This window comes from Stegostoma tigrinum, chromosome 30 (assembly GCF_030684315.1).
Source record: "Stegostoma tigrinum isolate sSteTig4 chromosome 30, sSteTig4.hap1, whole genome shotgun sequence".
NCBI lineage: Eukaryota > Metazoa > Chordata > Chondrichthyes > Orectolobiformes > Stegostomatidae > Stegostoma > Stegostoma tigrinum.
This window is the reverse complement of record NC_081383.1, coordinates 17,593,762-17,618,507: the sequence shown is the minus strand read 5'-3', so window position 1 is coordinate 17,618,507 and position 24,746 is coordinate 17,593,762. Positions and strand designations below refer to the sequence as shown.

Genomic DNA, 24,746 nt, shown 5'->3' with positions numbered 1-24,746 from the left:
CCAAAGTTTAGGAAACCCTAACAGTAACTTGAAATAAAAAGTTATTGATTGGCCAGCACATGTTACTTTTGCTACTGTTTATAAGTTAAGAACGCAGAGCCGGTACAGGCTGTTCAGCCCAACAAATCCATCCCTGTAACTCATCAACCTTAAATTCGCACTTTCCTGCCATATGCATCATTCGTTCTCTCCTGAAATGTATTCAGCTGTCTCATGTACCCTATGATGCATCCTGCTTTTCAGAGAAAATAATGCAATTACATGTAATCAATCTATCAACAACAGAAAGGAAATAGCTCGTGTGTTGCATTTAGACCAAAGAGTAAAGGTCTGTACCTAAAGCATCAGCCTCTTTAAAATTATTTCAGAATTTCTGTTGTTTGGTACAAGTTTCCTTTTCTTTAACACTTGCTGTTTCAGCTGCCTTTCAAGTCGAGTCTGATTTGGGTGAATCTGTTCCATGCATCTTTCCTGGTCACTCCATGCGTCCTAATTATCAAGAGAATACAAAAATCTTAAATGCATATAGTGTCTTTCAATAACCTCAGACTATCTTAACTTGCTTTGCAATGAAGTTTTTTTAAGTATGCCCAGTAATGTTATCTGTGAAACACTAGCTAATTTGTACTACTCTGAATGTCATTATATTGACATTATTGATTTTATTGCTCCATTTTCTCAAGTGGAACTTAAACCCACAACCATCTCAGAGTCAACAGGTGCTACCAACTAAACCACACCTCAAGTTCATGTGCCAAAAAACAGCAATAATGAAGAAACAAAGTCAGTCAAAAGTGAAAAACAACTAAGGCATTTGATAAGGTTCTCCATGGTAGGCTCATTCAGAAGGTCAGGAGGAATGGGATACAGGGGAACTTAGCTGCTTGGATACAGAATTGGCTGGCCAACAGAAGACAGCGAGTGGTAGTAGAAGGAAAATATTCTGCCTGGAAGTCAGTGGTGAGTGGGGTTCCACAGGGCTCTGTCCTTGGGCCTCTACTGTTTGTAATTTTTATTAATGACTTGGATGAGGGGATTGAAGGATGGGTCAGCAAGTTTGCAGACGACACGAAGGTCGGAGGTGTCGTTGACAGTGTAGAGGGCTGTTGTAGGCTGCAGCGGGACATTGACAGGATGCAGAGATGGGCTGAGAGGTGGCAGATGGAGTTCAACCTGGATAAATGCGAGGTGATGCATTTTGGAAGGTCGAATTTGAAAGCTGAGTACTGGATTAAGGATAGGATTCTTGGCCACAAACAAGAAACAAAATGGCCACACAAGTGGACAGGGTTGTTAAGAAAGCATATGGTGTTTTGGCTTTCATTAACAGGGGGATTGAGTTTAAGAGTCGTGAGATCTTGTTGCAGCTCTATAAAACTTTGGTTAGACCGCACTTGGAATACTGCGTCCAGTTCTGGGCGCCCTATTATAGGAAAGATGTGGATGCTTTGGAGAGGATTCAGAGGAGGTTTACCAGGATGCTGCCTGGACTGGAGGGCTTATCTTATGAAGAGAGGTTGACTGAGCTCGGTCTCTTTTCATTGGAGAAAAGGAGGAGGAGAGGGAACGTAATTGAAGTATACAAGATAATGAGAGGCATAGATAGAGTTGATAGCCAGAGACTATTTCCCAGGGCAGAAATGGCTAGCATGAGGGGTCATAGTTTTAAGCTGGTTGGAGGAAAGTATAGAGGGGATGTCAGAGGCAGGTTCTTTACGCAGAGAGTTGAGAGCATGGAATGCGTTGCCAGCAGCAGTTGTGGAAGCAAGGTCATTGGGGTCATTTAAGAGACTGCTGGACATGTATATGGTCACAGAAATTTGAGGGTGCATACATGAGGATCAAAGGTCGACACAACATTGTGGGCTGAAGGGCCTGTTCTGTGCTGTACTGTTCTATGTTCTATGTTCTAACTAAGTAACTGATTATGATAGTGATCTGACGTTATGACCCAAAAGCACTGTCATAATGGTGTGTTACATTCCCTCTAAATTCCCTTGAAATCAGCAAGCGCGGACCCTCTGAGCAGCCGTGAGCAGCACAGTGAGCATCTCGATCTCCCATTATTGATCTCAGTCAAGCTGCTTTGATAAAGATGAGCACTGCTCCAGAGGAAGAGAAGACTGGAAGCTTTAGATTAGTTCACAGGTCGGCACAACATTGAGGGCCGAGGGTCCTTTTCTGTGCTGCATTGTTCTATGTTCTATGAATTGCTCCTTTTTTCCCTCCCTGCAGTTGGTTTGAGAATGGCCTCTCTGAGTTCACTAATTGGTTGTCATTGGTGTTTACAGTCAAAAGGATGTCTGAACTGGAATTGGTTAGATCTTGAAGAGTTTGAAAGAAACTCAGATATTTGTAGATTCCCACATGTCCTTTGTAGCTTCCTCATCGTTCAATTAGAAAAGCAGACTCTGAGGAGATTGAATTGCTGACATAGAATGTCATCCAAATGACAGACAGAGCTGTAAAAAGCAGTGATGATAAACACTCCATATACGATGCACTTCAATCTTTTGTGACCATCAACGTTCCAATATCTATATGGTTCAAAACATTGCTGAGAACTGGCTGCGCTCTAAGCATACAGTGCTAAATACTTTTGAATGATGCTCCCCGTCCTTTAATGTAATGGAGGCATTGACATATTTGAAATCATTTTATGAAAGGAGGAGAGAAGCTTCATGCAAGCACATTGAGCAATTCAGCCATTGTTTGCTCTTTCCAGAGTAATGGACTAGGATAGGAAGAGCATGTTTTATGATAGATGAACACTACATTAGTAATGAAGTGGTGAATTTGTACATTCTTTTTAAAAGAACAAATCTCAACTTCTCAAAATTGAGTTGAGCTGTGTTTTGTGGAATTTTAGGGTTTTTCTCTCCATTTTCACTTGTGTGAAGAAAGAGACAAAGCTGAAACTAGACATGCTGACTCGATGAACCATCACAGCCTTACTCTGAGATTCCCAGTACTGTGGATGCCAGTCTTCAGCTAATTCAAGACATTCTGTGTGACATCAAGAAACTGATGAACACTGGCATTCACCAGGGACTTTCAGAATTGATCCAGACCCGAAGTAAGGTCAAGAGCAATTAACTCGTAACAGCCAGCCTGGAGCTCCTCCCTTCCCCAGGCTCATGGTTTGACTGAAGGGTCATTACATTTTCAAGCCTGGAAATGGAATCAGGTTCGTTGGTGGTGGTGAGTGGGGAATATTTGGGAAGCGCTGGACACAGCAAAGGCTGCGGACCCTGACAGTGTTCCACAAACTTGCACTCCAGAACTAGTCGGGTCCTGAGCTGAGATGCTCCAGTACAGCTACAACACCGATGTCTACCCAGAAAAGTGGGAAATAGTCGGTTACATCCTAGGCATAAAATGCAGGATCAATCCAATCTGGCCAGTTGTTGCTGCACTATTCTACTTTCAATAAAATGATGGAAGGTGCCATCAATAGTGCTATCAAGCTGCACTGGATCACCAATAGCTTCAATAATCAGTGCTCAGTTAGAATTCTGCCAGGGCTGCTAAACTCTTAAACCTTTTGATCCAAGCATAGAGCTGAATTCCAGAGGTGAGGTGAGACTGCCTACCTTTGATCTCAAAGGCAGCATTTGACTGAAGTCACAGAAAATGCTGGTGATGCTCAAAGATCCAAGGAAAAACAGACATTTGGCATTGACAGAATTGAAAGTTGAGCAATATTGGTTCATTTCTATTCAAGGCCCACGACAAATGTGGGGACAAATGGAGAATCACAATTCATGACAGTGCTGAGAGAGTGCTGTAAAGTGCTGCTTTAGACCTAATGCTAAGACTTAATCTAATTTTTCTCTTTTTTAGGTCTCCCCACGTAAGGCCTCGTAAGGGTAGTTTCAATGCAAGTGAATTTGCTGCCCATACTGCAAATGAGATGCAATCCCAGTCCTCGGTGGACGAGCCCGGCAGTCCAGAGGGAGGATCGACTCAGAAGGAAGCACGAGGTGGGGGACCTACTGAAAGGAGAGGTAAACCTTAGCCCTTGGTTGTAGTTTCTAGCTGTGTACGTTTTTGTAGGGATTGTATCAAACTAAAGTTGCACCCTAATGGTTCACACTATTTCCAGTTTTAAGCATAAGTGATCCTAACTTTAGAAGTAATATTAACAGTTTTGTTTTAGTACTTGATTGTAGCATCAAATGTTTGTTAGATAAATAGAATAAACTTGCCAGCTGAGCAAGATTTCACAGCATTTCTCAAGAAAGGGAAATAAAACTGAAGATTTCTATAATGCCACAGAAAATCCAGTACAGTTTAGATGCTAGTGTCAATTTTTAGCATGTTTTGTAAACTTACAAAAGGGAATAGCTGTTGGAATTTTAGTTTAACTACAATATTGACTCTGGTGGGAGTTGGTTAGCTCAGTGGCTACTGTGTGTGACTCCACAATGCCAACAGTGCAAGTTTGATCTTTATTCCAGCCTAGAGAGGCCTGGTCCCTGCCTCCTCACTGTTCCTGAGAGTGAAAGGAAAGATTTCCACGGTTTGTCCTGCCAGAGTCTTGAACATTCATGTAAAAATGCATGTATGTTTAACCAAAAATAAGAAGCAAAGGAAAATGACTACTCCCATCCCAAGGAGTGATGAGCTGGTGTCAAAAAGTCAGGATTAAGAAGGCAAGAAAAATTGCAAAAATGCATATTCTCTGGATGGTGTATAATTTGGATCAGAGCTTGCAGGTGGTGTTCCCATGTACCTGCTGCTCCTGTCGAAGCTGGCAGAAATTGAGTTTGGAAGGTGTTGTTGAAGGAGCCACAATGACAGACTGTAGCATATCTTGTAATGGTACACATTGCTGTCACTAACTCACAGGTGAATGGTGAAGATGATGGATGGACAAGCAAGTGGACTGCTTTGTCCTGATGGTGTCAACCTTTTTGAATGCTATTGGAGCTACACCCATCTAGACAAGTGCAAGGTGTTCTTCACGCACATTTTTTGTGTGCCTTGTAGATGGTGGACAAGAAATGAGTTACTTCCTGCAGAATTCCTGGCCTCTGATCTGCCGTTGAATCTACAGTATTTGTTTGGTTGGTCCAGTTCATATTCAGTAATGAACTGGACCAACCAAACAATTCAATGTCAAGAGGTGATAGTTAGATTCTCTCTTTTCAGAGATGAACATTATCTAGCATTAGTTAGCATGAATATTACGTGTCCAGGTCTTGTTCCATTTGGACATGGACTGCTTTAGTATCTGAGGAGGCACTAATGGTACTGAACATCCCCACTTCTGACCTTAGTTATGATACGGAGAAAGTCACTGAAGAAGTGGAAGATGATTGAGCCTACAATCTTGGCGTACTCTAAATGTCCTGGAGATGAGATGACTGACCGCCAGCAACTACAATCGTATTCCTTTGTGTCAGATACAACTCTAACCAGGAGACAGTTTTCCTCCTGATTCTCATTGACTCTAATTTTGCTAAGGCTTCTTGATGCCACAGTCTGTCAAATGTGGCCTTGATGACAAGGGCATTCTCACCTCACCTCAGGAATTCAGCTGTTTATCCACACTTGAATCAAGGCTGTAATTGTATTATGAGTGGCCCTGGTGGAACCCAAACTGAACATCAGTGAAGAGTTATTTCCTTGTAAATGCTGTATGATGGCATTGTGGACAACTTGTTCCACCATTTTGCTGACGTTTGGGAGTAGACCAATAGGGCACTAATTGGCCAGGATGAATTAATGCTCTTGTTTGAGAACAGGACAGCTCTCTACCTTTGTGCACAATGTGACTATAGGCCAAAAGCTATCTGAGGTACTCCTGCTGAATGATTGAAGTCAATATGAGTGAAGCATTTAATTTAAGTAACATTTACGGTCCCTCTGTAACCGTTTGTAAATTCAGAATGCATGTAAATAAATTGTAAGTTAAATTTACATAATCGTACTGACATACACTTAAATGCATTGCTTATCCTACATGGAAACAACTAAAGAATGAAGAAGATTTATATCAAGGAAGGTTCAAGTAAGTAATTATCTTAAAGGGGTTACCTGAGATTGTAGGAATGTAGGTCAAATACTTATTCAATCGCTAATTCAGATCATTGCCTTTCGATGTCTGCCATGTAACTATTATTTAATATCCTTTTGACAACATAATTAGGAGGAGCAGTTTTATTCATTTTGTTGTATTCTGAAGCTTCCCTTACTTGAAGGAGTACTGACTGTGATTACTGACTATTAATAACTAAGTACAACAGGATGAATATGTTACGTTGAATTAAGCTAAAACACTAGAATAAAAAGCAGGTGGTGAGTGTTGAGGACAATGTTTCTGTGCGTGAGAATATTGATTAACAGAGCCATCTCTGCACCTGAATTGTTCCTTTCAGGAGTCCGCAGTCACCAGGTGCACAAATCCTGGCCTACTACCATGAGTGATGCAGACAGTGTTGGAGGAGGCGTTGGCCTGGATTCCCCTTCATCTGCAACAGGTAGCCTTCCTCAAGAACCACTGGATAAGATCTTGCACTTTAAAGCTTTTACTGTAACAAACAAATTAGTATCAACATGGATTCAACAACTTTATGGGCAACTAATAACACAAAACTAAAGAAAAGATATTTTCACATCAACAAATACAAACAATGAAAAAACACAGGAAGTTCCATTTTCCCTGAGGTACAGAGATCAGGTCTTGCAGTATCCTTCAAAATTCACTCCACTCCACTTTGAGATTCTCTCGAACCCAAATTGCAACACCAAACCTCACTTGGTGACTCCTTGTTCCTTTAAATCTAAACAGCATCTTGCTTGGAAATTAATACAAAAACAGCCTCTTTCTTCTGCGGCTTCGCCTTCCCCCACCCCAATGATCTCCACCAAAGGAATATAGTGAAAATGCTGCAAATTTAACCTATCCAGAAACACACATTGAAGGCGTTGTGCTAATTGAACTCTAAAAGTTTTAACGCATTTTTACAGATGTTTGGACATTAGTTCTGAATGAAATATTTCATTAAGATTTTATCTCCAATGTCTCTATAGGTGATTTTTCCAGAAAATTGCCCAGGATTCCTTCTTCTGGCGCTATATCAACCACGGAGGATATAGATGATAAGGATGGCAGTACAAACTTTGAGCAAAGTGAGTGAATTGGAATTTGCTTCTAAAATACAGAAACTTAGGTTAAACTGTACCTGTATATGCCAAGGGCTCATACTAGGGACATTAGCAACCAAGGCAACACAAGTAACTGTGCAGAGTGGCAGCGGCAAGAGAGAATCACTTCCCAGTATGGTCCTCAAGCTCTAAATTAGGCGATGACCTGAAGAATTCACAGGGATTGCAGCCCGGAGAAGGAACCAGGAGGGACCCATCAAGGAATCTCCTCTGTTGACCTCCACGTGGTCTCTGAGGTCAGAGGATGTTCTCCAATTTCAAAATAAACAGTGGGCACCTGCACCCTTGGGTGGCATCTCGGCCATGCACCAGCTGGGAACGCCAATGTACCCACTCAGGGGAGGGAAGTGGGGAGCAGGGAACCTGAAAAATTGTGAAAAAAATGCTTTAAATCGATTAAGGTAAAGTCACCATAGCCCCAGAGGATCATAGGGCTGCTGCCTCATTAGAAGGAGATGACTGGCAGTGGTTTAACCTGAGGGTCACCAGGCTTCAGACAAGGGAAGAGGTTGAGAAGGTGGGAGCCTTCCTGATAACCTTAGCCAGTGCAGGAATAGAACCTGTGATGGTGGCATCACTCTGCATCACAAACCAGCTGTTCCAGCCAACTGTGCTAACCAGTAAATTGAGATATCCTGATGGGGCCCAAGGAGACAGATGTACTTTGTGAAACCAGTTTACTGTTGATACTGCTCATCATTTGGGTTAGAGCCATAAAGAAAATCTGACCACAGTGAAGCAGTGTTGCATCCAATCTGACGCAAAATGACTTTTTCAACTTTGGAAGAAACTTGTGAAGCAATTTTTATTTAATCAGTATTTGATATTATTTCAAAATAGGCATCAATGGGATGGCTCCAGAAATAGCAGTATCTACTGGTCCATTCAAAAATGTGCGACTGTCAAAGGCTGCACAAACACATCGCCTCAGGAAACTTCGTACGCCATCAAAGTGCAGAGAGTGCGATAGCTACGTGTATTTCCAGGGAGCAGAATGTGAGGAAGTAAGTAATGGGATCAAGGGATTAGAAGTGGTTCTGGAAACTGTTACTCAGTAGACCATATTGGAACTAAAGTAAAATAAATCATTGTCTCCGTTATAGACATTCATGTTAATTCCTTATGCAGATCACGTTATACTTTTTGAGCTGGTCTAATGGGATTCTAACCTTCTTATGAATGTTAACAGATAATTGACTAATCCTTAAAACAAGGCCTCATTTGTCTACTTCAGTAAACAGGTAGCTTTGAAATATTCATAGATTTAATGAGTTTTCTCCATAGCTCTGCAGATATTCCAATATTACCAAAACAGATTAATAACCTCATGTCTCACTGATGTATATTTGTGACCTGCTAATTGCCACAATAATGGTCTGTACACTTATAGACAATGCATAATATAGAATATTTGGGATTTGTTTAAGGGCATAATGAGGAACTGTATGAATGCAAATTCTTTCTTTCTAAAATTCTGGTTAGAAGCAGGTGAGTTGAGCTCTTTACTTTGCCTTGTTTGATGAGGAATGTTGTTTTAGTACGACCCTCTGCTTTTCTCTTTAGAGATATTAAAGTGACACCAGTGCCTATTGGATCAAATGGATTGTTCACCATTTACATCTGTTCAAAGCCAAAATTTTCACCATGGGATTTTATGATGCAAAATTCTAGCACTCAAGGAGCACATTGTGCGCTGCGTGTTCAGGGTGGAAATTCATGGGGTTTGCCAGAGGATGTAATGATTACTTCCTCTCTCTTTAATTACAAAAACACTGTTGATCACTTCCCCTATCTATAGTACAAGAACTCCCTTGCAAGACTGGAATTAGAATACAACTTTACCTTTACTAGAGTCCAAGAAGAACTCTTTGTGTGTTTGTGTGTGTGTCTGTCTGTGTCTGTGTCTGTATCTATCTCTCTCTCTTTCTCTCTATATCTCTCTCTCTCTCTCTCTCTCTCTCTCTCTCTCTCTGTCTCTCGCGCTCTATCTCTCTCTCTCTCTCTCTCTCTCTCACACGCACTCTGTGTCTGTCTGTGTGTCTGTGTCTCACTGAACCTAAAACGTGCTCCCCTGTAGAGATTATCTGGTCCTGGCTGTGATGTCCCACTCCAATCACAGAATGGCCGCAAAGACGACAATTTCACGCATCTCATCAAAACGTTGTTAGGAAGCATTTAAAAAACGTAGGTGAGTTGGTCTGGAAACTTCCCTCCAACCTCATCACCATGACTATTGTTTGGTGCCTGCTGAAAGTCCTCGAGACCAAGTCAGGGAATGTGAAAGGCCCAGAGCCCTGGGTCTCCAGGGTCTTTAAACCTCCCCCCGAGCCCATTACATCTGTTCGGTAGTGGGGAACTGAATGTTTCTCGGGTGCACTAGGAGAAAGATAAAGAATAAATACTTTCTGAGATAGTCGGAATTGCAGATGCTGGAGAATCTGAGATAACAAGGTGTCGAGCTGGATGAACACAGCAGGCCAAGCAGCATCAGAGGAGCAGGAAAGCTGACGTTTTGGGCCTAGACACTTCTTCAGAAATAAGAATAAATACTTGTTTGTTTTAAGGAGTTAGATATAGGTCGTAGGGCTAAAGTGATCGAAGGATATGGTGAGAAAGCAGAAACTCAGTACTGAGTTGGATGATCAGCCATGATCTGTATGAATTACAGAGTGGGCTTGAAGGGCTGAATGGCCTACTCCAGTTCCTATTTTCAATGTCTCTTGTGTCATGAAATTATGAAAGAATATTACCAAGAGCAGATTACATGATAGGATCTGTGACCTGATAATGTCACATGCAGAAATTTCACAAAGATAATTTTAATCAAAATGTTATGTAACTTAGACATAGATTAATGTGAATCACAAATTAGTTCCCCTCAGGTGAGTAGAATTCCAACTCTTACTAATCTTGGTGTAATGTACCCTGCAGTGCAATCTGGCTTGTCACAAGAAATGTCTGGAGACGCTGGCGATAAAATGTGGACACAAGAAGCTACAGCGGAAGTTGCAGCTGTTTGGAAGGGATTTTGCCCAGGTTTCCCGGGACAGCCTCGATGGAATCCCATTCATCATCAAGGCGTGCATCTCTGAGATTGAGAAGAGGGCTTTGAATATGAAAGTAAGTTAGTCCTCCGCTTTCAGGAGCAGATTCTGAGAACCCCAAAACCTCCCATTATCTCAATATCTAAGATGGTTCACGTCCAACTATAAATGAAAGCTGTAACTTAGTTCTTAGGATTTAAATTATGTTCATGATTAGTGCCTGCCCATTAGCCTGCGAGACTGACTGACTGACTGATTTTAATAAGCTACCAACCTCCTACTGTTCAGGAATTAAGGTCTGACCGAAAGAGTACAGCTATGAGTGACCCCGGGAGAAAACTAATTATACAAGTATTCTTCAAAACCTTTCTTCTGAATACATTTATTAGTTTAAAAATGTATTGGACCAATAAGGAAGAATCATCCAGTCAGAATGCTGAGTTTATCAAAAGAAAACTTGTTCTGAATAAACTCTTAATTATTTCAAAGGGCTAAAATTTATCCTCTGAGTTTGCATATAAAGCTGATTTTTTTCTGATGGGATGGCAGACATGGTAAGTTCATTCCTCCAAAAGAGCAGCAGATGAGAAATTTCTGAAAGAAGAAAGCTCATTAATAGTTATTCCAGAGCTTTAATCATTTTAAAGGTTTTTATGATGGATGAGATTAAATATAGAACAGAAAAGCACACAATGACTGTGCTGACTGTGTTGCTATTCTAAATTAATCCCATCTTCCTGCACATGGTCTGTATCCCACTGTTCTCAGCCTGTACGCCTGTCTATCTAAATGCCCCTTAAACCTTACTATCGTATGCTCCTACAGCCTCCCCTGGCAGCGCGTTCCAGGCACCTACCATCTTCATTGCAAAACCCTTGCCTCACACATCTCTTTTTAAACTTGCCCCCTCTCACCTTAAATCTGCGCCCTTTAGTACTAGATATTTCCTTCCTGGGAATAAGAATCCAGTTATCCCCCCTCTATTTATGCCTCTCATAATTGTAAATACTTTAATCAGGTTGATGCTGTAGCAGAAACGATCCAAGTTTTTCCAACCTCTCCGTATGGCTAATACACTCCACTCCAAACAACATCCTGGTACACCTCCTTTGCAACCCTCTCCAAAACCCCCACATTCCCTCCTGTGGTCCAGCAACCAGATCTGCGCACAGCACTCCAAATGTGGCCTAAATAAAGTCATATATAGCTGCTACATGAGTTGCCATACACCACACCACCGTTGTCACCTTGTCTACTTGTGTTGCTACTTTTGGGGGCACTGGGCTTGAGTTCTCGGATCCCTTAGTATACCAGTACTCCTAGGGTCCTGCCATTCACTGTATACTTGCCTCTTGCACTTGACCTCCCAAAATGCATCACCTCATGATTGTCTAGATTAAAGTCCATCTGCCATTTGTCTACCCAACCATATCCTGCTGTACCCTTTGACACGCTTCCTCACTATCTGCAATTCCAGCAATTGTTGTGTCATATGCCAGCTTACTAATCAGACCACCTACATTTGCATGAGTCAGTTCTATATATTACAAATAAGGAAAGTCCCAGCACTGATCCTTACAGAATATCATTGGTCACAGACCTCCAGTCAGAAAAACACCCCTCCACAACTATTTGTATCCAATTTGCCAACTTAATGTGACTTAATCTTCTGGACCAGTGTACAGTGAGAGCCCTTGTCAAATGCTTTAGTAAAGTCCATGTTGACCCAACATTCACTGGTCCACCTTCATCAATCATTTTCGTAAGTTCCTCAAAAAACTCAATTAAATTTTAGACAAGACCTCCCCATATAAAGTCATGCTGACCATCCGTAATAGGGCCATTCTTATCCAAATATGTGTAGTCCTGTTCCTAAGAATCTTGTCCAATAATTTCCCTACCACTGGTATAAGACTTACTGGCTCTTCATTTGCTGGGTTATCCCACTTGCCCTTCTTAAGCAAAGGAACAACAATGGCTATTCTCCAGTCTTCTGGGACCTCATCTTTAGTTAAAGAGGATACTAACATCTCTGTCAAGGGTCCAGCAATCTCTTCCCTTGCCTCCATCAGCGTCCTGGGATAGATCTCATCAGGCCCTGGAGACTTATCTACCTTAATGTTTTTCAAGACACCCAACCTTTCCCCCTTAATTTTGACATGCCTGGAATATCAACATGCTCCTTCCTAAACTTACCCTCATCCATGACTTTCTCCTTGATGAACACCCAATGCAGACTACTCATGGAGAACCTAACCCACTTCCTTCCTCCATGCATAAATTCCCTCTTGTTCCTGAGTGGACCTACTCTTTCCCGAGCTGCCCTCTTTGCTCCTAATATGTATATAAAATGCCTTGGGATTTTCCTTAGTCCTCCATGCCAAGGACATTTTGTGACCCTTGTAGCCCTCCTAATTCCTTGTTTAATTTCTTTCCCCGTTCCTTTATATTCCTCAAGGGCTTGGCCTGCTTTCAGTTTCCTAGTCCTTATACTTGCTTCCGTTTTCCTTTTCACTAAATTTTCAATATCACTTGTCTTCCATGGTTCTTGAATCTTGTCATCCTTATCTTTCATCCTCATGCTGGTCCAGAACTCTGATCAACTAGCCTTTGGAATATTCCAACATGTCAGATGTAGATTTACCCTCAAATATCCAACCCCAATCTAATTTCTCCAGTTCCTGCCTACTACTGTTGTAATTAGCCTTCCCTCAATTGTCTTCTTCCTTTTCTTCCCATGTTCCATTTCTTCCAATATTCTAATCTCTCATTGTGTGTTTTTCAGTCTCCCCTCTTTCTTGTCCATTCATTAAGCCCATGCTTTCTTCGTATCTCCAACTTTCACTGTCTAATTCCTTTTGCGTTGGGAGTTCAGGATGCTGAGCGTTACAGCACACCTAGAAAACCTTGACACACCTCTTACCTCTTTGATACCGTCTTCAGGGAATCTACCGCGTCAATGGTGTAAAGACCCGTGTTGAGAAACTGTGCCAGGCTTTTGAGAATGGGAAGGAACTGGTCGAACTCTCTCAAGCATCACCACACGACATCAGCAATGTGCTCAAACTGTACCTGCGACAGGTAACAAAAGGCCCTTTCCTTTCCGTTAAAAAGCTGCTGTGTTAAATTTCTCGGGACAGCATCTCTGAGCTTTACTGACAAGTATCAAAAATTACCAATTTCGTTTACCTTAAACGTTTGTAAGAATTGTTGTCTGCATAGTGTTCTGTCTATTTTCAACATTAGAAAGCAGCAATTAGCTTTACTTAGGCTTAACAGTTTGAGAGCCAGGTGCCTGTCTTTTGAATCTTGCAATCAGGGACAAAATAGGAAGAAATAAAAGATTTGGGGCAACTGTCCTTGAAGTTGGTCTTTAACATAATCAATTTGGTTTCGGTGCATCTGCTTGCAACCATTTAATTATACAAATGAATGCAATTGCCTTCACTAGGTTAATGTCACATTGTACGACACAGTCAATGCATGATTTCATAGATAACATCTTTCACTTGTTTCTTTTAGTTTGTTATTGAGGCACTGTGTGTCACTGACTAGGCTGGCATTTGTTGTCCGTCCCTAATTGCTGTCGATCTGATACCACTGGGAGGTTGTTCATTCAAGGATAGTCTAGAGTTAGACATATTGTTGCACATCTTGACCCATACAGACCAGACTATGGAAGGATGGCATATTTCCCTCCCTAAAAGACCATCGATGAGTATTTCCTGGTCACTGTTATCGATACTAACTTCAAATTCCAGACAGTTAGTTACTAATCAAATTTAAGTTCCCCCAGCTGTCATTGTGAGAGTTGAAACCCTGAGAGCACCATCTCCTCTATTGGTTCTCAGGAGGTAGATTACAGTTGGTGATCAGTGCTTGCTCATTAGGCAGTAAGATGGAATTATTTTAAAATAAACTGGTTAAAGCTACCAACTCTCGTGATGCCACCTAAAATTAAAGACATGTCGCCAGGCACAAACAATGTGTTTGGGGAGACTCAGCAATTGAAATATATATTTTTAAAATGCCTAGACTATATTTTTTCCAGTTTGCCAGTTCATAACATCATAAGGACAGACATGTCAGTAAACCGATGGTTAAGGTGAGGAGTGGGTTGGTTGGAAGCAATTGGTTATGTCACGGACATTCCCAGGACTATGTCCAAGCCAGAGTTAAACACCACACACGCGCGCACACACACTCTCGCGCACACACACTCTCGCGCACACACACTCTCGCGCACACACACTCTCGCGCACACACACTCTCGCGCACACACACTCTCGCGCACACACACTCTCGCGCACACACACGCGCGCGCATGCGCACTTCTGCGTTCTAAACATAACATTACCGATGTGAACATTTAATGTTAGCTTCCAGAGCCTATTATGCTGTTTCGTCTCTATAATGATTTGATGGGACTGGCCAAAGAGAGCTTGCAGAGCACAGGGGATGCAGGAAGTAAAGAGTCGACAATCGAAAAGGATTTACTGCTACTTGTGGCACGACTGAAAGAACTGCTGAAGGATCTGCCGCCTGCAAACAAGGCCACACTGCAGTACATCATCCGACATCTTAGAAAGTGAGTCCAGTCCATTGCTAAATTCATCCTTCACCTTGGTCTGAAGGAAAAGGCTGTGTAATGTTTCCTGTTTCACCAATTTATTGCTACCATTGCTTTTCACTTTAAGCAGAACCAGCTGCTCTGTTCTTTTACTACGTATTGTTGGGATGTGAAGGGTTTATGCATTACTGTCCTTCAATCCTGTTCCTGCCCTCCAGGCCCAGTTCAGGACCCAGGAAAGTGAATAAACCTCACGAGATGGGCACGTAATTGGCTTGTTAAGGGGTTTGTTCAAGATACATAACAGGCCGCCTGGGACTTTTCAGTCAGTCTCCCGTTTTCCAAAGCAATGGAGAAGACAGATCTTGCCAGAGCACCCTATGGCAGGATGGAGTGCCATTATATCTGGGCAGCCTACAGAACATAGGGTCCAGCCAAAGGATAGTGGCCTGACCGCTGCCTTTAAAAACTTGAACCAGTTTTCCATTAGAGCTGAGAAACGGTCCTGATTCTGGTTTCCTGTCTCCACACAGGCAATTCAGTCCTATCATCATTAAAATGCCTCAAATTATTGTCTGATTTATAATGTAGCTGAATTTTGAAGCTTACCTGATCAAAACCAGGAGAAACTGAAGAAATAATTGGTTGGAGTTCCCCATGTGATTTAGTGGCGTGGTCTTTCCCTTGGCTTTTCCTTTTGATAATGTATTCCCTGCTTCAGAAAATTGCTGTACAAAGAAATTGTCTCAAACTCTCCCTGCATTCATTTGACAATTTTAATTTGTTGACTTGTGACTCTGCAGTCAGGAGGAATTAATCTTTCCATATAATCCTCCTGTTTATAAAATGAGCTCTGTTAAATCTCATCCTCCTGTCCAGAAGTAATAGTCCCAGTGGCCCACATTCCTATCTCTGGAAATTAGGAACATGTGAAGGCCAATGGGCCTCCAAGCCTTCCTTACCATTTTATAAGATCAGTCCTGAGTTTTTTAATCTTATTATGTCGACCTATCATGACTCCATAATATTTAACGCCCTTGTCTAGCTAATGTCCTATGAATCTCAGCTTTGAAGTTTTCTAGGGGAAATAGCTTTAGATTTCCACACTCCATTGTGAGATGAGATGCTTCCTGATATCCGCCATGCATGGCCTCACTGTAATTTCAAGATTATAACCCCAGGTATGGTCTTTCCCACCAGAGGAAATTCATTCTCTCTTCCCACTCCATCTGCAACTTTGTTTTGAACTCTTCAGAGATAAATGACAGACTCATCATGGGATTCCCACACAGACAGAGAGCGAGAGAGAGGGAGAGATTGGAGGGACGGTGTGTTGTGGCTAGATGCAATGGTGAGGGAGTAGAGGGAGCCAGTGCAGAATTGTGCCCTTGAGACACCTGCAGTACTGCAAGATTCAATGAGAACCCTTCTTCTAAAAAAAACAGCAAAGAATAAAACAGTTTCCTACGAAAAATCCTCTTCAATAATCAGCGACTTTCAGTGTCTAATGTAGGTCTGCCTGGAGGGTTGAAAGACCATTACAAGACACATTTTCAAATTAGGTACTTGCTATCTCTTCTCATGATTTATTGTCATGATGGTGACATCCGGAATTAGCAACAAAAGTCACCGTCCATTAAGTTCCACATTGATGCCCATCGCTGGTTTTCAGTGATATGGCTGAAGAGATGGAAGCCCTTATAAGGGGTGTTAGGGGTTGCAAATCACAGCTGGACAGTGAGGCTTGGCTAGATGTTGTCACCCAATATTTCTGATAATGTCTGCCATACAACCAGTCAATTTTTGGACAGCATCGTTAAGTGAATGTCCATTAGTATCTTCTGATATTAGGCATTGAGTAATGTATCCTTCTAATCTTTAGAATTTCAGAACTTGAACAAAGCAATAAAATGTCTCCAAGTAATCTGGGGATTGTATTTGGACCTACGCTAATGAGACCCAGGCCTACAGAAGCAACTGTGTCTTTGTCCTCCCTTGTTGACTACCCTCATCAGGCTCGCATTGTGGAAACATTAATTATCTACTACTCAGACATATTTGAACTTAAAGCAGAGTTTAACGTGCCTTCAGATGAAGATATTGTGGATGAAGCATCACCAACTGATAGTTACAGTGAGGTAAGAAATGTCTCTAAAATGTAAACACTAAAATGTGAACTATTTGGTAAAAGCTCTCTATTTTCTCAGATTATAAACCACCGTTGTGGAATATTTCATTGTTCCCCGATAAGCACTTGATAGTGCAGGACTTGAGTACTGCTGAAAATTATCTTGCGCTCGCTGTGACAGACGCAGGAATATGAAATCTGAGGGAACACCACAATTTATCCTGCTGATTGGTTAGCAAGTGGATTGCATTGAGATGCTTCCATGAAGAATGCACCAGCCCTCCCCAAACAGAAATGACGTACTCAGGCATTGCATATTCTTAAATTGAGCAAAAACTTGGAGGAAAGCTGTTTCCTAGTGCATTTCCTATAGCAACACTTAGCTCAATGAATCAACATCCTTTATGTTATGTTGTATAAATTGCTGTTCTCTTCGAACTTAGGAGTTTTTGAATCATTCCTGATGAGTGGAAGACGAAAACCTTTAACAGTATTTCTCTTTTGGCAATTCCACAATATAAATGACGGAATTTTGCTTATTTTATAATTGTGTTTTGCCTTTTTGTGTAATCGCTTCATTGTGACCTGTTGTGTAGGTTGCATGAGTTTATTTGCAACAAGCACCAGACTTGATTCTTGTGACTTTCAAATATTTTGTGTACAGTATTATGCAGGTATAATACACTAGAAGGTGAGGTTGTACAGGATGTTGGTGTGCCCAGTTCTGGTCTCCTTGTCATAAGAAGGATATTATTAAGCTGGAGGGGGTTCAGAAAATATTTACCAGGATGTTGCCAGGAATGGAGGTTTTGAGTTATAAGGAGAAGTTGGATAGGCTGGGTGATCTTATAGAGGTTTGTAAAATCAGGAGGGGTATAGATAAGATGAATGGCAGATACTTTTTCCCTAGGTTGGGGTATTTTGAGACTCGGGGACATAATTTTAAGGTGAGAAGAGAAAAATTTTTTTAAAAGACATGAGGAGCAGTTTTGTTTTACAGCATGGTTCATGTCTGGAATGAGCTTTCAGATGAACTATTGGATATGGGTATAGTTGCAACATTTAGATAAGTATTACATGAATAAAAAATGTTTGGAGGGATGTGGGCCAAATACAGGCAGGTGGGACTAGTTTAGTTTGCAGTTATTGTCAGCAAATGGTTAGCACTGCTGCCTCACAGCACCAGGGAGCCGGGTTCGATTCCACCCTTGGGCGATTGTCTGTGGGAGTTTGCACATTCTCCCTCTGTCTGCATGGGTTTCCTCTGGGTGCTCCAGTTTCCTCCCACAGTCCAAAGATATGCAGGCTAGGTGGATTGGCCATGCTAAATTGCCTGTAGTGTTCAGGGATGTGTAGATTAGGTGCGTTGTAGGGGGATGGGTCTAGATGGATGCTCTGTGGGTCGATGTGGACTTGTTGGACCAAAGGGCCTGTTTTGCTGTTATGGACCACGACAGTTTTGTCTGCTCAGCGTTCTAGTAACACGCTTGTTGCAGATGTGGAGGAAATAATATCAACATGGTTTTAAAATCACCAGTTATTCAGTCATATCGCCCAGCTATTAAGACCCAGAGGATAATGTCAGATCTTGAATTTAAGTTATGATGTTGAGTCATATGAAATTCTTACTTGAGAGACAAATCTATTAATTTATTCTGAATGAGTCTTCCTGGAAAGTAGGTAAAGGAACTTCATAAAATATTAATTTTTGTTCATTAATACTATACAACACAACTTTAAGACCTTTCTGTTCCTCACATCATACATTGAGTCAGTGTATCCTATCTGAGAAGCTGGGCTAAGCGTGCTGCCAGTGTTCATCTCTCGTCCATGTACACTGTAAAGCACATGATAAGTGAAATAAAACACATGATTTGTGTTAGGCAGAAATGGGTTTAACCCCTCCCACGGCTGTCATCATCTTGGAGAGTTCCTTCCAGTCAGGAATATGATGGCATACCGTCCACTTGCCTGGATCGTTGCACTTCTAACAACCTTAAAAACCTTGGTTCTTAATCTTGGCATTTAAAAGTACTGGGACTAATGAATTCTACTGCAGTGGTGAACTTGAAAATACTTGGTAGTCTTCTAAAATGGGTATTAATAGAGCAGAGAAAGGCTGTCCTCTCCAACCTATTCTCAGAATGAGGGTTTAGGAAAATACAATTGTGAAAAGTTGTTCAAGCCTGCAGTGTTTTGGCATAGAGAATGACTGAAACAGAGACCACTTCATCTTTTTAAAGAGTAGTTGTGTCAAATGTTGAAACAGAGGAAGAGGGTGAGAGTAGGCAGTGCGATTAATCTTGGATTATTATAGCTATTTGCTGGCAGACACAGTTGGATAGTGAATTCCACCTTCGGTTTAAATTTCTCTGGTTGTCCTTTCAGCTGTTATAACCCATTTATATTACTTGGAGCCTTGTGTTGAAATATGGCCAAGAGAACATCACTTGAACTCACAAAGCAATTAGCCATTAATATCGTTTTTTTTAGTTTTCTTTTTGTCTTGACATCTTGTTTTACCTTTATTCATTAATTCTGTGTTTCAGAGAGAGTCTTCTGCAAGAAGAGTGGGATCAGGGAGTGATTTACCTTACCTTGATGAATCAGCAGAGTTCGACAGAGAGAGGTTATACTCTGATACGCTTTGTGGTAAGTAAGCAAAAGAAATTTGTGCTTGGTGTTAGAATAGGTTATAAAAAATGATTCTCTATACCCACTGTGCGACCAGAGTTCTGCAATACATTCACTGTGTGCATGGTCTGCATCAGCATCAGCTTGTTAGACCAATTCGGATCAGTTGATTTTGTCTGAAATGTCAAATTCAATTGCATTAATTTTCTACCATATACCAGGCTAACATCCCATTCACTGAACAGTATCAGTTACATATGACAGCTACATATGTACATGCATTACATGTCACTTTTTTTGAAGGAATGTTTTAAAAGTCCAATTTTTATGCCGATGTTGCATTTAACGAATGTTGTTTGATTTTAAAGTTACTTTGGAGTGAATATCTCTCTGTCCAGCCAGTGATTAATTGACTGTCGTCTACAAATTTGGCAACAGTACATTCGCTTACTTCCTCCAGGTTACTGACATATTATTGCAAACAGTTGCAATCCCAGCACTGATCCCTTTGGAACCTCACTAGTGCAGATCACCAATCTGAAGCCCATGTTCCCCATTATTGTTTTCTGTCAGTTAGCCAGTTCTCTATCCATGTGAATATGCTACCTCGAACACCATGGGATCTTATGGCTTAGCCTTTCGTTATATTGTTGAACATTTACTGGAATATAACACATCTCCTGGTTTCCCTCTATCGAGTCTAGTTGAGACTTCCTTGAAAAACTCAAATAAATTAGGCAAGAGTACCCTTTCATGAAGCCGTGCTGATTCTGCTTGATTAGATTGTGATTTTCTAAATGCTCAGCTTCTGCATCCTTGATAATAGGATTTTCCATCAATGGATGTTAGATGAATCAACCTTTAATTACTTGCTTTTTGCATCCCTACCTTTTGAATAGGAATGATCACATTGGCAGTTTTCCAGTTCTCTGGTATTTCTCTAGAAGGCAAGGATTTTTGGAAAATTTTAACGCATGCATCCATAAATTCTGAACCTCCTGCTTTTAGAAACTTGAGTTGCAAGCCATTAGGACAAGGGGACGATTCTGCTCTTAGCCCCATTAGTTTGACTCTGGTGAGGGTACTTAAATCCTCTTCCATGTTAATAGGATGTTCATTTGTATCTTCCACTGTAAAACTGATGCAAAGTATCTGTGTAACTCCTCTTCCATTTCCTTGTCCCTCATAATATCTCCCTAGCTCATTTTCTGTCTGTTATGTTGTATATTTTACAAAAGCTCTTATTGTCAGTTTTTATATTCCTTGCTAGTTGTCTTTGTCTATCTTATTATCTTTTTAGTCCTGCTTTGCTGCAAATGCAACCACCCACATAAAGCAGGTTGCAAATCATTAAACTAGTTGGAATCTTTCCCATATGATGAGATCCATTATTTTGTGGTGTAAGTTACTCCAGTTTCTTTGCAGCTAAAATTTCTGTGACGTAGAACAAGTCTTAAAGACATTAAAATTTATTAATATATATAGTCATAATACTGTACAAATACAAGTTATTGCCAATAGTTTTCAGATATTAATAATCTATTTTTAAAAAACTGAAAGAACTGTGGACGTTAGAAATCAGAAACAAAAACAGAAATTGCAGGAAAAGATCAGCAGGTCTGGCAGCATCTGTAGAGAGAAAGCAGAGTTAATGTTTCAGATCCAGTGATCCTTCCTCAGGACTCTCTCAATAATCTATGTTTGTCTTGTTTCAGGAAACTCTTTAGGATCAGAAAAATCTTCAGAATCGCGTGAGCGTTCACTGGATTCTGACTCTGAGCTAGAAGATGGTGCACATGAATGTACTACTGGACAAACAGGGTCTGAGGAAGGAATCCGAAGAAGTCGAAAGGGATGCTTGCCAAAACAGGAAAGTGTAGCCAGTGCTGACGAGCCTCCTTTCTACAATGACAATGCAGACGAAGAGTGCAATAGATTAGCTAAACAGACTGAGAATAGTCAGGCTCAAGGTTCAGATGCTGACGTGTCTCAGACTGATGGGTTAGCATCAGAAATAACTGTTGAATGTTCGACAGCTTCATCACAACAGCTGGAGAAAGGTGGGCAGGCAAATACTGGTGATGAGGAAATGGACCGAGCGAAGAATTCCAACAAAAGTCTGGCAGACTTCAATACAAACCAATCAAATAATGTGGACAAAAGTCATTGGCTTCATGTTCATATCAGCAGGCCATCGCATATGAGAGAGCGGCGCAGTCAGTTGCCGTGGGTACGGATGCGTCATGGGAAAATAGACATTGGACTTGAAACTCGAGACCCGGAATTTGTCTAATGATATCTTGTCAAGATTTGCTTTTTTTGTGTATAGTTTTCCACAAATGCTAGAGATGCTTTTTGCTGGATTAATGAAAGAACTATATGAATGGTAGCAGGGCGTAAGATCGAATTTCAAAATAACTTTCACACTGGTTGCTCGTTCTCATTTTGAGGCAGACTGTGCCAGTGATTCCATCCCAGAGGTAATTAAAATGTGAATGAATTTGGTAAGTCCAATAATTGAAATCAGCCACACAATTTACAAAAGTAATGCCATGAAACAGTATTAATATTCGGTAGTAATTTACTTCAGGAAAATGTAACACATTGAGGAGCTCCTAAAATAGAAGGAACCTGATCATTTTGCATGTAGCATTCATTGGGCAATTGGCCAGATATTTGTTGTAAGCACCAAAATCTTACAATTTATGGAAAGCAGGTGTACATATAAGGTCATGTTCAATAAGAATTATGATTGTTTGTCATGATTGTGAAGTGCAAAAAAATTAATAACTGAAGCCTACATGGACTATAAAGATTTTTTTCAATAATTTTTAAAAGATTTGCTTAAATTCCTTTCAAAGATTGTAGATGTATTTTGTCATCTGCATGGTCATTGTTCTTGCGTCTTGGCCATTCTGTAACAGGAGTTATCAAAGATGCACAGTCCAGTCCTTCTTGGAGTTATTCAGTGTTGTTCAGGAACAAAAAGGTGAATTTTCTTTCCCTCCTCCTAATCTGAGGTCCTGAACCCACTTCTGCCTGCCCTAACTTTGTTGAGAGAAATCAACACAAATTGGGGGCTGAATTTGGACCTTCTCAGGCTCTGCGACTTCCTGCACCATCAGGGGGTGCACCTGAGCTGCGATTTTTGAGCTGGACTCTTAGCTATTCTATGCACCCACTGGTAACGTTTTCATTTTTTTTCATCAGTGATGGACATTGCTGGCATTTATCACCAATCCCTCGTGCAAATGGAGGTGAAAATACTGCTTGCTCCAATGTAGTAATGTGTTGAATGTCCTCTGCGCTGTTACATGCGCAGTTCCAGAGCTTTGCCCCAGCAAAGATGAACAAATGGTGATAATATTTCCAAGTCAGGATGGTGTGTAACCTCGATTGGAAACTTGCACATGACTGTGTTTCCACGTTCCTGAATGCCTATGCCTTTGCCTTTCTAGATGGTTGTGGATATCAGAATGGCTGATGAAGAAGCCTTAATAAGTTGGAGTGAGTCATGTGGATGAATGCTGTGTGCAGCCATTGGTACCAGGAAGTGAATGACTAAGGTGTTGTGTCTGACTGTCGAATGGTCTGCTTTATCTTGTAAGATGTTGAACTCCTTGAACGTTGTTCCAGCTTTGTCAGTCTAAGCAAATGGATTATTCTGTCACACTCATGGCTTGTGCCTTGCAGGTGGTGGACAGGCTTTACAGCATTTGAAATGAGTCATTCAGCTCAAGATACTTAGACTCTGCCTTGCTGCAGTAGCAATAATATTTTTCTGACTTAATCAGTTTCTTTAAAATGATGACCTCCAGGATTTTGAGAGTAGGCAATAAGAGTGCTATGAAATATAAAGAGAAGGTTTGTTGCTAGAATCTATTGAACTGGGGAATTGTGAATGAACCCAAATAATCATTGCAAAACTTCCCCACTTCTGGTTACAATGTAAGAGACTTACAGAATTCAAAGCTAATCTCTGTAATAGTGTCTGTGAAACTGCCGAGATTGAGTACAAAACGGCACTTTTGCTGACAGTGTTCTTTTACGGAAGGAAATCTTTGGCCTACATGTGACTCCAGACCCACTGCAGTGTGGTTGACTCAACTGCTTTCTGAAATAGTCCAGCAGGCCACTCAATTTAAGGGCCTCTTGAATATGGTCATGAAATGCTGGCTTTGCCTGTGATGCCCAGATCCCAATAAAGATTTTTGTTAAAAATGCTGAGGATGTTTGGGCATGGGATGCTGTGACAAGGAACTCCTGTAGTGAGGCCCAGAACTACAACCATCTTCCATTGTTCTAGGTGTGTTTGCAGCTGTTGGAGAGTGTTCAGTCTGATCTGTCTGTTTTGGCCAAGGATGAAAGTCCTGGTAATACGCAAATTAAGCATAGGTGAACAGCTAATTGGTGAGTAAGTACCACCTGACAGAATTATCACTTGCTGATGACTCAAGAGTAGGATGGTCATTGTTCATTTGGATTTGTCTATATAAGATGTTGTAGCTGCACTGAAATAAATTGACTTAAGAGTGTGAACTGCAGTATTACTATAGGAAAAGATGCTATATAAATGCAAGTTTTGTTGCAAGATAGGTCAATCATCCTGGTCTGCTTCCAGAACAGCATCTGCCAGATCCTTGGCATTAAGCAGTTCCCATAGGCTAGAGCATACCTGACCAACAGACCTGACTGCAGCCTGGCAAGGGAGTCCTGTCTGGCCTATGACAGAAGATTCTACAAGAAGCTAGTCCTCCAATCAGAGACCATTTCTCTCCCCTTTTGTTGCTGTTTGGCTCATTGAAGTAAATCCTTTTATAAATAACTTGCTGACCTAAATCTTAAATCAAATTCTGTCAATGAAGGAACCATGATGTGAAATCGATGATGCTTACAGTTGATCAGGCAAGCAAGACTTTGCATCACTGAGCCTCTGCATGTGGGAACTGGGCAACATAACAAAACAATTTAAAAGATTTTTGACCGGAAAAGAGATTAAAATTACCAATATCATGATGTTAAACAATTTAAATTAATAGGACTTAAATTTCACAGCTGCGATTACAATTTTTGAATATAATACAATAATGGGTAAATCCATTCTATTTTTATCCAGTCTGCTTCGATTTAAGAATCTATTATAACAAGGTTTTCTTTGGGCAGTGGGAAATTATTACATGGGACATTGATTCACTAC

The 24,746-nt window shown here is 41.0% G+C and overlaps 1 protein-coding gene across 3 annotated transcripts in view; it reads left to right on the top strand.

The window, feature by feature from the left end:
- LOC125466060 (rho GTPase-activating protein 45-like) overlaps positions 1-24,153 on the top strand; it is a 178,509-nt gene extending 154,356 nt beyond the window's left edge. For all 3 annotated transcript variants that reach the window (XM_048560184.2, XM_048560183.2, XM_048560182.2), the window contains exons 14-23: positions 3,844-4,007; positions 6,384-6,485; positions 7,039-7,137; positions 8,014-8,177; positions 10,105-10,293; positions 13,161-13,298; positions 14,597-14,805; positions 16,670-16,925; positions 19,465-19,567; positions 21,265-24,153. In XM_048560184.2, the coding sequence (XP_048416141.1) occupies positions 3,844-4,007; positions 6,384-6,485; positions 7,039-7,137; positions 8,014-8,177; positions 10,105-10,293; positions 13,161-13,298; positions 14,597-14,805; positions 16,670-16,925; positions 19,465-19,567; positions 21,265-21,842 (2,002 nt within the window). In that variant the 3' untranslated portion in view covers positions 21,843-24,153. The remainder of the gene's footprint in view (positions 1-3,843; positions 4,008-6,383; positions 6,486-7,038; positions 7,138-8,013; positions 8,178-10,104; positions 10,294-13,160; positions 13,299-14,596; positions 14,806-16,669; positions 16,926-19,464; positions 19,568-21,264) is intronic.
- Positions 24,154-24,746: the final 593 nt, after the last annotated feature.